Source organism: Penicillium brevicompactum, assembly GCF_028827555.1.
Source record: "Penicillium brevicompactum strain IBT 35665 chromosome Unknown utg000005l_segment0_segment0, whole genome shotgun sequence".
Lineage (NCBI taxonomy): Eukaryota > Fungi > Ascomycota > Eurotiomycetes > Eurotiales > Aspergillaceae > Penicillium > Penicillium brevicompactum.
Genome location: NW_026623208.1, coordinates 1888675 through 1901672, shown reverse-complemented (window position 1 = coordinate 1901672; position 12998 = coordinate 1888675). Strand labels below are relative to the sequence as shown.

The 12998-nt window shown below is 50.7% G+C and overlaps 2 protein-coding genes across 2 annotated transcripts; one reads left to right on the top strand and one right to left on the bottom strand.

Annotated features, from left to right (window-relative positions):
* Positions 1-81: 81 nt before the first annotated feature.
* On the top strand, positions 82-1663 carry N7506_006544 (aminopeptidase P family protein; the record flags this gene model as incomplete). Its single annotated transcript, XM_056955837.1, has 2 exons — positions 82-196; positions 306-1663. The coding sequence occupies 2 exons, from the start codon at positions 82-84 to the stop codon at positions 1661-1663; spliced, it is 1473 nt and encodes a 490-aa protein (XP_056810171.1).
* A 1136-nt stretch (positions 1664-2799) lies between these two features.
* On the bottom strand, positions 2800-3738 carry N7506_006543 (uncharacterized protein; the record flags this gene model as incomplete). The annotated part of the gene is made up of 1 exon (XM_056955836.1): positions 2800-3738. The coding sequence occupies one exon, from the start codon at positions 3736-3738 to the stop codon at positions 2800-2802; it is 939 nt and encodes a 312-aa protein (XP_056810170.1).
* Positions 3739-12998: the final 9260 nt, after the last annotated feature.

The following is a 12998-nucleotide window of genomic DNA, read 5'->3' as shown; positions in this document are numbered from 1 at the left end:
TTCAGTTAACTCCTTCGTCTCTTCCCCTCTTCGTGACTCCTTGCTTCGCTTCGACCCCTCTCCTCAAGTCTGTGTCCCCAGATGTGTGCGACAGGTCAAGCTCGGGGTAATACCCCCTTGGATGAGGAGGTCATGATTCACTTTGATGCCTATAACATCCACCTGGATACGCCTACCTCCTGTGATAAGTACCCAGGTCAGTGCTAACGCCGCAAGGCCGAAATGCCTTTGCTGCCCTTCGCCCTTTCGCAGACCATCCTGCTACACGGCATTCAACCGGCTGTCGACTGACCAGACCGCTCTAGCCAAGCAGCATGCGCGTAACGTCGCTAGGAAGCTTGGAGCTTCCAGGGGCTTAATCTTTCTTTCCGGACAGCCCACGATCAACCTGCGTGACTCAGACCAATCACGTCCGTTCCGACAACGGCGCTACTTCTACTATCTGAGCGGAGCCGATGAAGCTGACTGCGCCCTGACATATGATATCGGTCGCGATATACTCACTCTCTTCGTGCCCGACTTTGATCTCCACCGCGCCATTTGGATGGGACCGACTCTGTCACGGGAAGATGCTCAAGACCGATACGATGTGGACTATGTTAGATATCATACCTCGCTCAAATATGAGCTGAAAGAATGGGCAGATGAGCGCGACCAGGATACCGAGTTATACCTCATCCATGAATCAGAAAAGCCCAAATCTCTGCCCAAGGATCTCCCCGTGAACCTTACAAACCTTGAACAGGCCATGAACGCGGCACGAGGCATCAAGGATGAATACGAGATTCGCATGATTCGCGAAGCTAACAAGATCTCCGGACTTGCGCATCGCAAGATCTTAGAGAGCATCAAGTCATTTTCCAATGAGTCGCAGATCGAGGGCTCGTTCCTGAACACATGCGTATCGCACGGGGCCCGCAATCAAGCATACCAAATCATCGCGGCCTCCGGTCCCAACGCGGCCGTTCTCCACTACTCTCGGAATAATGAGCCTCTCCATAAGAAGCCGCTCGTATGTGTCGATGCCGGTGCAGAGTGGAATTGCTACGCGAGTGACGTCACACGGACCTTCCCGTTGACAGGGGAATGGCCCAGCCAGTACGTTCGAGACATCTACAAGCTTGTTGAGCGCATGCAAGAAGAGACGATCCGCCGGATGGGCAAAGGAGTGCGCTATCGTTCACTACATGACCTCGCGCACGACATCGCGATTGAAGGGCTGTTGTCTCTTGGCATGTTGAAGGGCTCCTTCAATGAGGTTCGCGAATCTGGCGCATCCAAAGTTTTCTTTCCTCATGGCCTAGGTCACCACGTTGGCCTTGAAGTGCACGATGTCTCTGAGGGGTCGATCATGGCACTCGGAGAGCGTAATCAGAACTGGACATCTGATCTGCTCTCGCCTTGTACTCTCTCCGCTCCTCTGTTGGAGGAGGGTATGGTCGTCACTGTTGAACCGGGACTATATTTCTCGCCACTGGCTCTTGATAATGCCCGCAAGCAGCCGTACGCCAAGTACATTAACTTTGACGTTGCAAAGGAATATGTGCACATCGGTGGTGTTCGTATTGAAGATGATATTCTTGTGACTGCCACTGGATACGAAAATCTCACTACCGCACCAAAAGGCGAAGAAATGCTCGCTGTCATTCGAGGATCTACTTAGCGATTGATATCTACAAAGCATATAAGCGGGGCGACATTCACATTCTTGCCAATTTGACAGCATAGACACATTGCATAGTCTACTTTCTCTGAGATCAGGTAAAACATTTCTTCCATAAAGTGAACTGATCATATCTGAATACAAGTGAACGCGCGAGTGTCCGGATTCTGCGAAGGACTTTCTCAGATTCGCCTCGATCAGTATTCTAAGCCGTTGGTTCCGTAGACTTACTAGCGGAGGCAGAAGCTGGCTCATGCTCCGCGATGCTAGTTTGATTGTCATCCTCTATGTGCGGCGTAGTCGTTGGGATTTCGAATGGATTGTCAAGTAGCGGTCCGATCACTTGATCAAGCTTCTGTCGCATAAGATTCTTCCCAGTACCGCTAGCTGCAGGTTGTCGATGTTGATCCCGATCTGGGCTGCGTGAGCTCTGGCGGCTCTACGTGCTTCAGCCCAGCTATCGTAGATCTGCAGAACCCTTTTGAACTGCTCCGAATCAAGGATGGGTGAGGTCGTTCACCTTTCGGGCTTGAGGGGCTAGCTCGTTAAGCCCACTAATCACTGCGTTGATGTCCTGCGCTCGGAGAGGGTCCAGGACCTCGTGGAAAATTGGCTGTTTGTTAACTGATTGGGCACTAGCAGTCGACGCAGCTAGCACTGGCTGCCATGGGCCCAGATGAGGGGGCTGGATCCTTTGGCAAGCGGTACTTCATGGTGCGCATGTTCCTATTAGAATCGAAATAATAAGGCCATGCCGCGTACAGCACGTCATTTGTGCAATTTTTGGCTGCGACATAACACATGAGGTCACTGAGATGGAGGCCTTGGCCAGGAGCGGACCAGGTGCCGTCCTTGTTGAAACGGGAGAGGGATGCTTTGCGTTCGGTGAAGTCATTGTAAAGGTGCCTTCGCATCTACTTCTGATGCCCCTTCGTGATTTTCAGGGATATTTGGTTGTTTTTTTAGGGTCTTTTCACACATCTTTCATGTGTTGTTGCAGCCAAGCCAAATAAACATCATGCCTAGTGACAGAACTTGACTCCTGGTGTGGTCTAAGGCCTACCTTTCTACAATATAAAGGCATTGAAAATGTGAAAAACTTGCTCCATTTCTAAACCGAAAGCGAACACATATTATCATAACATTTCATCAATGCAGACAGCTGAAATTGGAGACAAGTAGTAGTAGACGTGAAAAAATCGTAGTGACTGAACTTCACACGGAGCGCCCGAGGACCAGACTTGGCATGACAAGAAAAGTGGAATCTCGTCGCGGAAATTGATCAAGTGGTGCAAGGACGTGAAGGAATGAGAGAGAGGATGTGTCGATTGTGCCGAAGCTGAAGCCTGCCCCGTCGCAGGTGCCGAGTGGTGTGATGTGAGATTTGGCGGAGGAATTGATTCATCGGTGAGCGAGCCGAGGGACGAGCCGAGGGACGATTGTGATTTACCACCAAAGCAAGCGGTCTTGAGGTCTCCTCTGTAATGGCTCCAAGTAGCATCTTCCCGAGCCGTCTCCTTCAGAGACTCTCCTGCGGAGACCCTTTTTGCCAAGACCGCTTCTTTTCTTTCCTCCTCTTGAAGTCCCTGGCATGATGAAATGATAGACTGTTGATTGATTGAATTGAATGTGATCGCCGGAAGATGAACTTGTGGACGATGCCATCGACGGATGGACTTGTGGAGGAGGATGCCATCGACGGATGGACTTGTGGAGGAGGATGCCATCGACGGATGGACTTGTGGAGGATGCCATCGACGGATGGACTTCGAAGATCTCAGCAAAGCAAGAATGATTTCACCACCAAAGCAAACAGTCTTGAGGTCTCCTATGTAATGGCTCCAAGTAGCATCTTCGCGAGCCGTCTCCTTTAGAGACTCTCCTGCGGAGACCCTTTTTTGCCAAGACCGCTTCTTTTCTTCCCTCCTCTTAAAACTTGCAGAGCAATGTGGATTGTATGTGAGGTATGGAATAACTGAGTCGAATGTGGAATAGCTGGGCCTCGGGACACTTGTGACTCCCCCAACAAAGCAAGCGATCTTGAGGTCTCCTTCAATATTGGCTCCAAGTAGCATCTTCGCGAGCCGTCTCCTTCAGAGACTCTCCTGCGGAGACCCTTTTTACCAAGACCGCTTCTTTTCTTCCCTTCTCTTGCTGTCCCAGACATAGATGTTTTGAATTTTGGATAGAACGAAAAGATAGCAAGCTGCGCGATTGTCCTGAAGCCGAAGCCCGCCCCGTCACAGCTGCTTGCGAGATGGTTGCTGAATGTTGAGTGGAATTCGAGTGAAACGAGGAAAGCGAAGCGGAGAGATGGCAAGCAAACTGTGCGATTGTCCTGAAGCCGGAGCCCGCCCGTCACAGCTGCTGCGAGTAGTTGTTTGGAAGGTCGGTATCGAGTGGAACGGAGAGAAACGAAACGAAGCGATGACCGAATGTGGAATGGACCGAGGAAATCGAACGAAGATGAATTGAATAGATAGTAAAGCAAGCTGTGCGATTGTCCTGAAGCCGTAGCCCGCCACGTCACAGCTGCTGCGAAGTGGTTGTTTAAACGTGGTTGTTTGGAATCGAGTGGAACGACGCTCAGTGGAGAAAAGAGAGAGAGCAAGCAGACTGTGCGATTGTCCTGAAGCCGAAGCCCGCCCCGTCACAGCTGCCGCAAGAGAATGATTGAGATTTGACACTCGAGGGTGGAAACGATTGATGATTGAGCCATAGGAAACGTTTAATTGCCTCCCCAAAGCAAGCAGTCTTGAGGTCTCCTCTGTAATGGCTCCAAGTAGCATCTTCCCGAGCCGTCTCCTTCAGAGACTCTCCTGCGGAGACCCTTTTACCAAGACTGCTTCTTTTCTTCCCTCCCCTTGCTGTCCTAGGTGTGATTGTAATGGTCGAACGTTCACTGGAATGAGATTGAGTGGAATAGAAAGAGAGCAAAGCAAGCTGTGCGATTGTCCTGAAGCCGTAGCCCGCCCCGTCACAGCTGCCGCGAAGTGGTTGTTTAGAGATCGAGAGGAACGCCATTGAGTGGAACGACGCTCGGTGGAAAAAAGAGAGAGAGAGCAAGCAGACTGTGCGATTGTCCTGAAGCCGTAGCCCGCCCCGTCACAGCTGCCGCGAAGTGGTTGTTTAAAGATCGAGTGAAACGAGGAGATGGAACGACGAAAACGAAACGAAGAGATGGCAAAGCAAGCTGTGCGATTGTCCTGAAGCCGAAGCCCGCCCCGTCACAGCTGCCGCGAAGTGATTGTTTAAAGATCAAGGGGAACGTCATTGAGTGGAACGACGCTCGGTGGAAAAAAGAGTCATTGAGTGGAAACGCAAGAAACGACTGTTGTGAGCCATAGGACACTTGAAACTCCCCCCAAAGCAAGCAGTCTTGAGGTCTCCTCTGTATTGGCTCCAAGTAGCATCTTCGCGAGCCGTCTCCTTCAGAGACTCTCCTGCGGAGACCTATTCGCCAAGACTGCTTCTTTGCTTCCCTCCTCTTGCTGTCCCAGGCATGGTGGAATGAATGAAGATTGAAGATGGCAAAACAAAGAACAAGACAAAAGACAATTGACCGAGATGAAGTGGATGAAAGACAAGACAAGAGATGAGACGATGATTGAGTGACTGAGTTGATGAAGTGGATGAAAGACGAGAGACGAATCGAGACGATGACTGAGTTGATGAAGTTGATGAAAGACGAGATGATGACTGAGTGGATGAAGTGGATGAAAGACGAGACAAGAGACGAGACGATGAATGATGATGTGGACAAAGTAGACATGAGACAAGAGACAAGACAAGACAAGAGACAATTGACCGAATGACTGTGATGATTGCTTTTTCTTTTTCTTTTTTTCTTTTTTGACAAGGCTTTTTTTGTTTTTGTTGCCTGTCTTTTTTTTTTTTTTTTTTTTTTTGTTGAGTGGACTCTCCAGCGGAGGTTGTGAACAGTGCCCAGGCAAAGCTGAGATGAGAATCCGCGAGAGCCCAAAATGAAAATTGGCTTCCTTTTTTCCTTCCTTCCTTCTTTCTTTTGTTGTTTCCCCTTCCTTGGTCTTTTTTGTTTGTGTGACCTCATACTTTCCTTTTTCTTTTGTTGTGTTGTGTGCATGTGCTGCTGTGCTGCTTGACCTGAGGCCGAAGCCCGCCACAGCACAGCTGCATGAGTTGTGTGAGATTGTCGAGAGCGCGATTCGAGGGAATGGTAGGGACGTAGGCAGAGATGTGTGAAAAGATGTCTAAGAAAAGAAGACTGTGTCAGAGACCAGAAAGACCAAACGCAAAATTCGAGGAAGGTACAGTACCTTCCCATTGATTGATGATTGAAGTTCATAAAGATTGTTGATGAGTGACCCAAAGTGGGATGTAGATGTTGTGATGAGGGTCATCAAGTGGAGGGCCATGTGGGTTGTGGACGAAGGACTCGAAGAATGGAGGATGCAGGACATCTAAGAAAGCCAAGAGGCGTCAGAGACCAAAGAGACCAAACGCAAAATTTGAGGAAGGTACAGTACCTTCCCATTGATATGATGATTGAAGCTCATGAAGATTGTTGATGAGTGACTCGAAGTGGGATGTCATGATGAGAGGTCATCGAGTGTAGGGTCATGTGGAATATGGATGAAGGACCCGAGGGACCGAGGACATCTAAGAAGAGATGTGTCAATGACCAAAGAGACCAAACGCAAAATTCGAGGAAGGTAGAGTACCTTCCCATTGTTAAGATGCATTGTCAAAGACAAGAATGAAGCTCACCAAGATGGAAGACCATCAAGGTGGAAGATGATGAAAGACCCAAAGAGCCTTGAGGACCCAAAGGGGGATGTCCTGTGAGGGGCCTGAGGAGCCATGGCAGATGGGAGACCAGACGAAGGACTCAAAGTGGGATGCCATGAGCAAGGCCAGAGGGTCCAGACCAGATGGGAGTATCCAGGATGAGCAAGCTCCAAGGGAATGGAGGTCCAGAGCCAAAGGGGTTGGCAGCCAGTAGAGGATCCAAGACAAGACAGAGTAGAGAGATGAAGAGAGGAAGAAGGAAGAAAGAGAAGAGGAGAGAGGAAGAATTGGGCTACTATTTATACCCCAAGAAGTGGGGCCCTTGGGGCTCCAGGATCAACTAGATCAACGCGCTCTCATTGGTCCGCTAAATCGAAGCTAGTGAAGGCTTGATCTGAGCCCTGTGATTATTGGTCCGCCAAATCGAAGCTAGTGGGAGCCCTCTCGCCCCACCCCACTTTGATTGGTTCGGAAAATTGAAGCTAGTGGAGTCACATGCTTACCCCCCTTCTGGTTGGTCGGCCGGAAAACAGGGGTCGGAAATCCACAGCGGCCCGCAATCTTAGCCTTGTCATGGATCGCCCACGAGCCAGCCCCACAGAAAAAACGGGCGTAGATCATCATGCACGATGTAGTCATCATCCAGGCAAGGCTCTCTCAAGTCTACAGTAGCAGCGTATACAGCGACACGTCTCCCTACGCGTAAATCGTACCCATTAGCAGGCAGAGGACCTCAATGACGATCCCGTTGTTTACAAGCATGCGAGTACTCTGTAGGCGTAACAGATTGAAGGGTGCTGCTCTCTCTAGTGATGCCCTTCGTAAGTGAGGCTGCTATGTATGTGGATTGACCCCGGTCGCGTGCGGTGCGCCAGCTGTTGCGGGAAGCCGTCGAGTCAGCGCGACGCAGGCCACCGCGGCAGTCGAAGGAGCTCATGGCCTTGTCAGAGATGACGAGAGCACTTAGATCAAGTAGATGAGCTGTAATCTGAGCGGTGTTCCTGGCTCTGACACGAGTTGCGACAGCCTCATTGGCGCATCTCTAAGCTACGAGTCGCGTGTCGAGGCCTCCGAAACCGTGCGAGTTCCACGCGTCATAGCCTCAAGTAGACTGGACCGTACGTTAAGAATAGGCCTCTTGGAGAGAGCTGGCTCACATTGGTCTCTTTGGCTGCTAGCTTCTACTGATGGGGTGATCCTCTTGCTGGCAGACTGGCGTATGGCGCTTCTGGGACTCGCTACGAGCTGCTACTCGGCTTTGCGGAGGGCAATGAGCAGAAGAGCCCCGTAGATGTCACTCGAGGGATCTTGTGGGTACCTGTTGGCCTTGTTGTGATGCCTTCCTGGTCGGTGTTTATCGTCGGGGTGGGCTACTGTACGCTGTCGCTGATGTGTGCGAGGTGATTTGATGCCCCTCGACGCTCTAGTGTCTACGCTTGCGTGTGTCGAGCCTCAAGGTGCTTGCAGTGGTGCTACCGGTGCTTCTGTGGACACGACCGTACAACCGGCAGTCTCGCACGTTCTCAGGGCGTGGAGGAGGTGAGATGGGCTGCTCGAACGGGGCTACATGCTGTGCCATCCGAGGATAGCAGGCTCCGGTCGCGCTGTAACGCTGTAACTACGATCCTACGGCTGACGGTCTCGCGCAGAGTCGACGGAGGTGACAGAAGTGACGCGGACACTGAGTCTCAAAGCGCGTCCGAGCAGTGCCACCGAGGCCTCTGCGGATGAAATCCTACGACTGGCGGTCTCGCGGATACTCAGAGTGCGGGACGTGCGAGATGGGCTGCTCAAACGGGGCTACATGCTATGGCATCCAATGAAGTTGGGCTCCGGTTGCGCGGTAAAGCTTTGAACTACGATCCTACAGCTGACGGTCTCGCGCAGAGTCGACGGAGGTGTTCGAGGTGACGCGGACACCGAGCCTCAAAGCGCGTCCGAACAGCGCCAGCTACTGAAACCGGCGGTCTAACACATGTACAGGGTGTGATGGGGGTGAGAGGGACTGCTTGGCTACATGCTATGGCGCCCTAGGAGAGCGGGCTCAGGTTGCGCAGTGACGCTTTGAACTACGATCGTACAGCTAACAGTGCCACACAGAGTCGACGGAGGTGTCCGCGTCACCTCTGACACCGAGCCTCAAAGCGCGTCCGAACAGTGCCAGTTACTACGACCGGCGGTCTAGCACATACACAGGGTGTGAGGGAGATGAGATAAACTGCTTGGTTACATGCTATGGGATACAATCTCACGGCTCATATTCTCGCACAGAGTCGATAAAGGAGACAGAAGTGACGCAGACACCGAGCCTCGGAGCCTGTCCTGGCGGTGTCGCTAGAGCTTTTGTGGGTGCCATCCTACGACCGGCAGTCTTACACACACCCGGGGTGGGAAGGTGAGGCGATAGGCTGCTAGAGTGGGGAAGCATGTTACGACAGCTAAGTGGAATAGTGCCTGTTTGGAAAACTGAAGCATTGTGGGCTACGATTCTACAACTGACAGACTCGTACAGATTGTGGGTGCAGGTGAAGGGAAACAATACGTTCAGAACATGGGGATGAGATGGTACGTATACTACTAGAGCATGGACGTGTGTGAAAAGTGAAAGCACAACTTGCGTGGAGGTGTGGCATTCCGGACCATCATTCTACAACACGGTTATGGTGGAGAGCAGAGAGCGGATACCATGGTTCTCAACACCTCCAGCAACTTCACTAATGCTTCTCCAGATGCGACGCTACAACAAACAGTTTCACGGATACCCATGGTTGGAAGACACGGAGAACGGACTGTTGTGGCGCTCAAATCCCAGGTGAGAGAAATCCAGCAAAAGGAGTGTGGTGGCTTGGAGTTCGAAATCCGGACTACGATCTCGCGACTGGCGGCCTCACGCATGATCCGGGTATGGATATTACATTGGGCTGGCAAGCTGACAGCCTCCGGGTGGGAGAGTCCGCCGTTGCACTGCAGCATCCTTTGAGTGGGGACCGAGATTCCAGGTCGATCAGGAGGGCTAGCTTACTTTTACTTGGCCAGGAAGACAGAATCAATCTGACAGCATCTGCGGCATTGGACAAAAGGGGCTTCTGGGCGACTCTCTGTGCAGATCGAGGTGCGAAATCTCTGGCGCGTTTTCTCAGCGCATGACAGCAGCTAACAGCAACTTCTATCTACAGGTCACGGCCAACTACCTACGTCCGAATCGTGCTCTCCGCTACCCACATCCGCGTCTCGTGCCAACCTGGCTTCCCGCGCTTGCTCGATGCACCGTTGCTTATAATACTGGGGGGGGGGTTGTGGGTCACTTGGGCTGGCCAATCTGACGCGGCTACTGCATGGCTTTGGCGAGTCCAGTACGTCTGGGATGGTTGGAACCCTGGAAGTTCAGTGGGACACGTTATTGGCTTGCCGTAGCCAGCACGGTGTACGGCGTCGCCTGGGCTCCTTGCACCAAATGCCCCACGCGTATATGCACTCTATGGGTACGACTGATGGTTACAAGCTTATACCAACACTGGTGATGCCCTGGGGTCCTGGTAGGTTGGTCGAAATCGGTTGGGAATGAGCTTACTTTTGTTTCAGGACGCGAGTGGTGGCACTCAGTCGTGCATGGATCCTGGAGTACTAGGTGCGAGCGAAAACTTTCAAATTGTATAGCACAGTTGGTGCCGGTTTTGGTGACTTCCAGTGTTTACATGAACGCGACCCAATGTGCTTGCTCAACTTTGGGGGCTAGGAACGAGGAGGAGCTTGCAGAGCAATAACCTTGGAATGCTTCATTTGAAGTGGGGAAGATTCGGGATATAGGTGGGTTTCAAACCCCTTTCGGGCCCAGCGAGATTCTGACTTTGAAGGCAGACATGATCCTCTCCATCTGGGCAGCAGTGGCGGTGGACACCATATATACACCGGATTTGGAATACAAACAAAATGACTTTCTCAATCTGTTCATTGCACACCGAGTGAAGCGATTCTAGTATCAAATTGCACTCGTTCGTATGCTCACGGGATATGTAAAGCCCAATCAACAGGCACAGCGGTGTAACAGATAGAATTTGGGTGCGAATACGTCGAGACTGAATCCTGCATCCCCAAATGACCAGGCGAAAAAACATCCATCACACATATATATTTCAGTAACGGGGGATATATGACCTCAGTAGTTACTGATGAAGCTCCCTGTGCCCAGGTGACGGATCCAAGATGTCCACGGGTCCACCAAATACTCCGTTCGTGCTCGTGTCGCCGTTGACTGTGTAGATATACTATGGGATAATGTATGCATGATCCGGATGAGTTTTGAAGGCGAGAAGATAAACTCATTCTTGTAACATGATGCATCTTGCCAAAGCCAGCCCAGGCTAGGAGACGGCCTGGGGACAGTGGGGAGTGTATTTTGATTTTTTTCGGTAGGATGACAATTATAAGAGGACTTAATTTACAGATAAGCAGAGTTTCTTATCGATTGACACTTTGGCGGAGTGGTTAACGCGTACGTTTTAAATCTTGTCTTGCTTTAGCTTGACGTAATACTAACCCAACATAGGCGGGCCTGCTAAGCCCGTTTCCTCGGAAGCGCAGGTTCGAATCCTGCAGGTGTCGAAACACTTCTTTTTTTTTGGATGGACTTTTTTCCTTCAAATGTGGCTGCCTCTGATTTGGCTTTGTACACATGAAAGAAAAGAGGGGGCCATGTCAGACAGCAGGGACTGACTCTTTTTTGCCCCGGCTGGATCCCAGACCTACTACTCCGCATTGCCAAATGAAATGAAAGAGCCACTGATAGAAAGTTGAGTACGGCGGGGAGCGGTGCTGGACTGGTGACAGATGGAGCGCTTTGTGGTGTCAATATTACATAATGACACTTTGGCGGAGTGGTTAACGCGTACGTTTTACTCTGTCTTGAACTTGCCTGACAAAATACTAACCCCAAATAGGCGGGCCTGCTAAGCCCGTTTCCTCGGAAGCGCAGGTTCGAATCCTGCAGGTGTCGAACACTACTTTTTTTTGCACTTTTGTTTTTGGGTCACTCTGCGAACAAACGGGTAACTCAACTCTGGTTTGAATCCAGGTCTACTGATTTGGCTTGCTATAAATCATTCAACATGAGTTACCGCGTAAAACACCTGGGACCGACCCTCTTTATGGCCAGATCCGGACCCAGGACCGCTGACCGAAACCAGAGCGTGCTCATTGTCAACTGCTGGCAATTTGATGGTATTCGAGAGGCACCTGGGTCTGCCCCTCCTTGCTTTCCATTTGGGGACGTGGGGCTTCTGGTCTCTTTGCTTTCTCGCTCATCTCTCTTCCTCGCCACGTTACTTGTGTGCGTTCTGCTTCTTGCTTTGTGGGCCCTTTGAGCCCGGCCTTCTAACAGATGGGTTCAACCCCGTTGCTACTGGATGCGACACGAGGCAAATTAATGCTTTGCTACCACTACTGAAAGAGTTACAGTTGCCGAATTGGAAAACAGAGGCCATTCTTAGGGATGGCAGAGATACAGGATTTAGACTGAGGAGCTGGATCGTGATTGAGCGCGTCAGATCACGGGTTGCGAAGGATGGACTGAAGTTAACAGGTTGAGGAGAGAAGAGGGATGTGGATCTCATGTAGCAGGTCTCGCTCTCTTGCTCTCTTCTTCTTCTTTACTTCCCCAGATTGGAATCACATTAGCGAACGACCTGATTCTTCCTTCGCCAACTTGGCAGCAGATTACAATTACCAGAAGAAAATTTGAAGCTATAGGTTTAATGTACTAAGGTTTTGAAGATGGAGGAAGAAGAAGAGGACCCACCTGCAGGGAATGGTAGATGTGGGGAAGGAAGCTTGAGGCATCTGTGATTTGATGACGCACACATTCATCATATTGGCGATTGCAGCAAAGAAGAGGAAAAAGATTGAAAGAGAAGAGCAGGAGTTAACTACATGTCTTTTTCTCCATTCCGTCGATGCTTTTTTCCATATTGAACCACCAAAAACAACAAAGACTGCGGTCCATATATCGATTCAGACAATCATCACATTGATAAAAAGCTAGATGAGAAGTCTGCTTTCCCAAATTTTACATCAATTGACACTTTGGCGGAGTGGTTAACGCGTACGTTTTACTCGGTCTTGCTCATATTAGACTCAATACTAACCCAACATAGGCGGGCCTGCTAAGCCCGTTTCCTCGGAAGCGCAGGTTCGAATCCTGCAGGTGTCGAAACACATCTTTTTTGGCGTTTTCTTTTTGTTCCAACCTGCTTCTGGCGAAGTGAGGTCTAATGATTTGGCTTGGTGTGTGAAAAGTGGCCACGCAGAACAACCGAAAGTGTCTCTCTTTCTGACCAGATCCTGGACCCAGGAATGCCAGTTGAAATAGAGGGACAGCCCTAAGAGGAGGTCGAACAGTCTAGATGCACGCCTTGACCACAAGAGAACTCTTGGATGCAGAATTAGATGGTGGGGGTGGGCTAATTGACCAGGAATGGTGTCCAGAAAGCAATCACTTAAACTTGCCATAAGGACTTCATGGGTTCCAATTCCCATCCCCGAGAAACCAGGTCCACCGGCGCGTCTGGAGGCC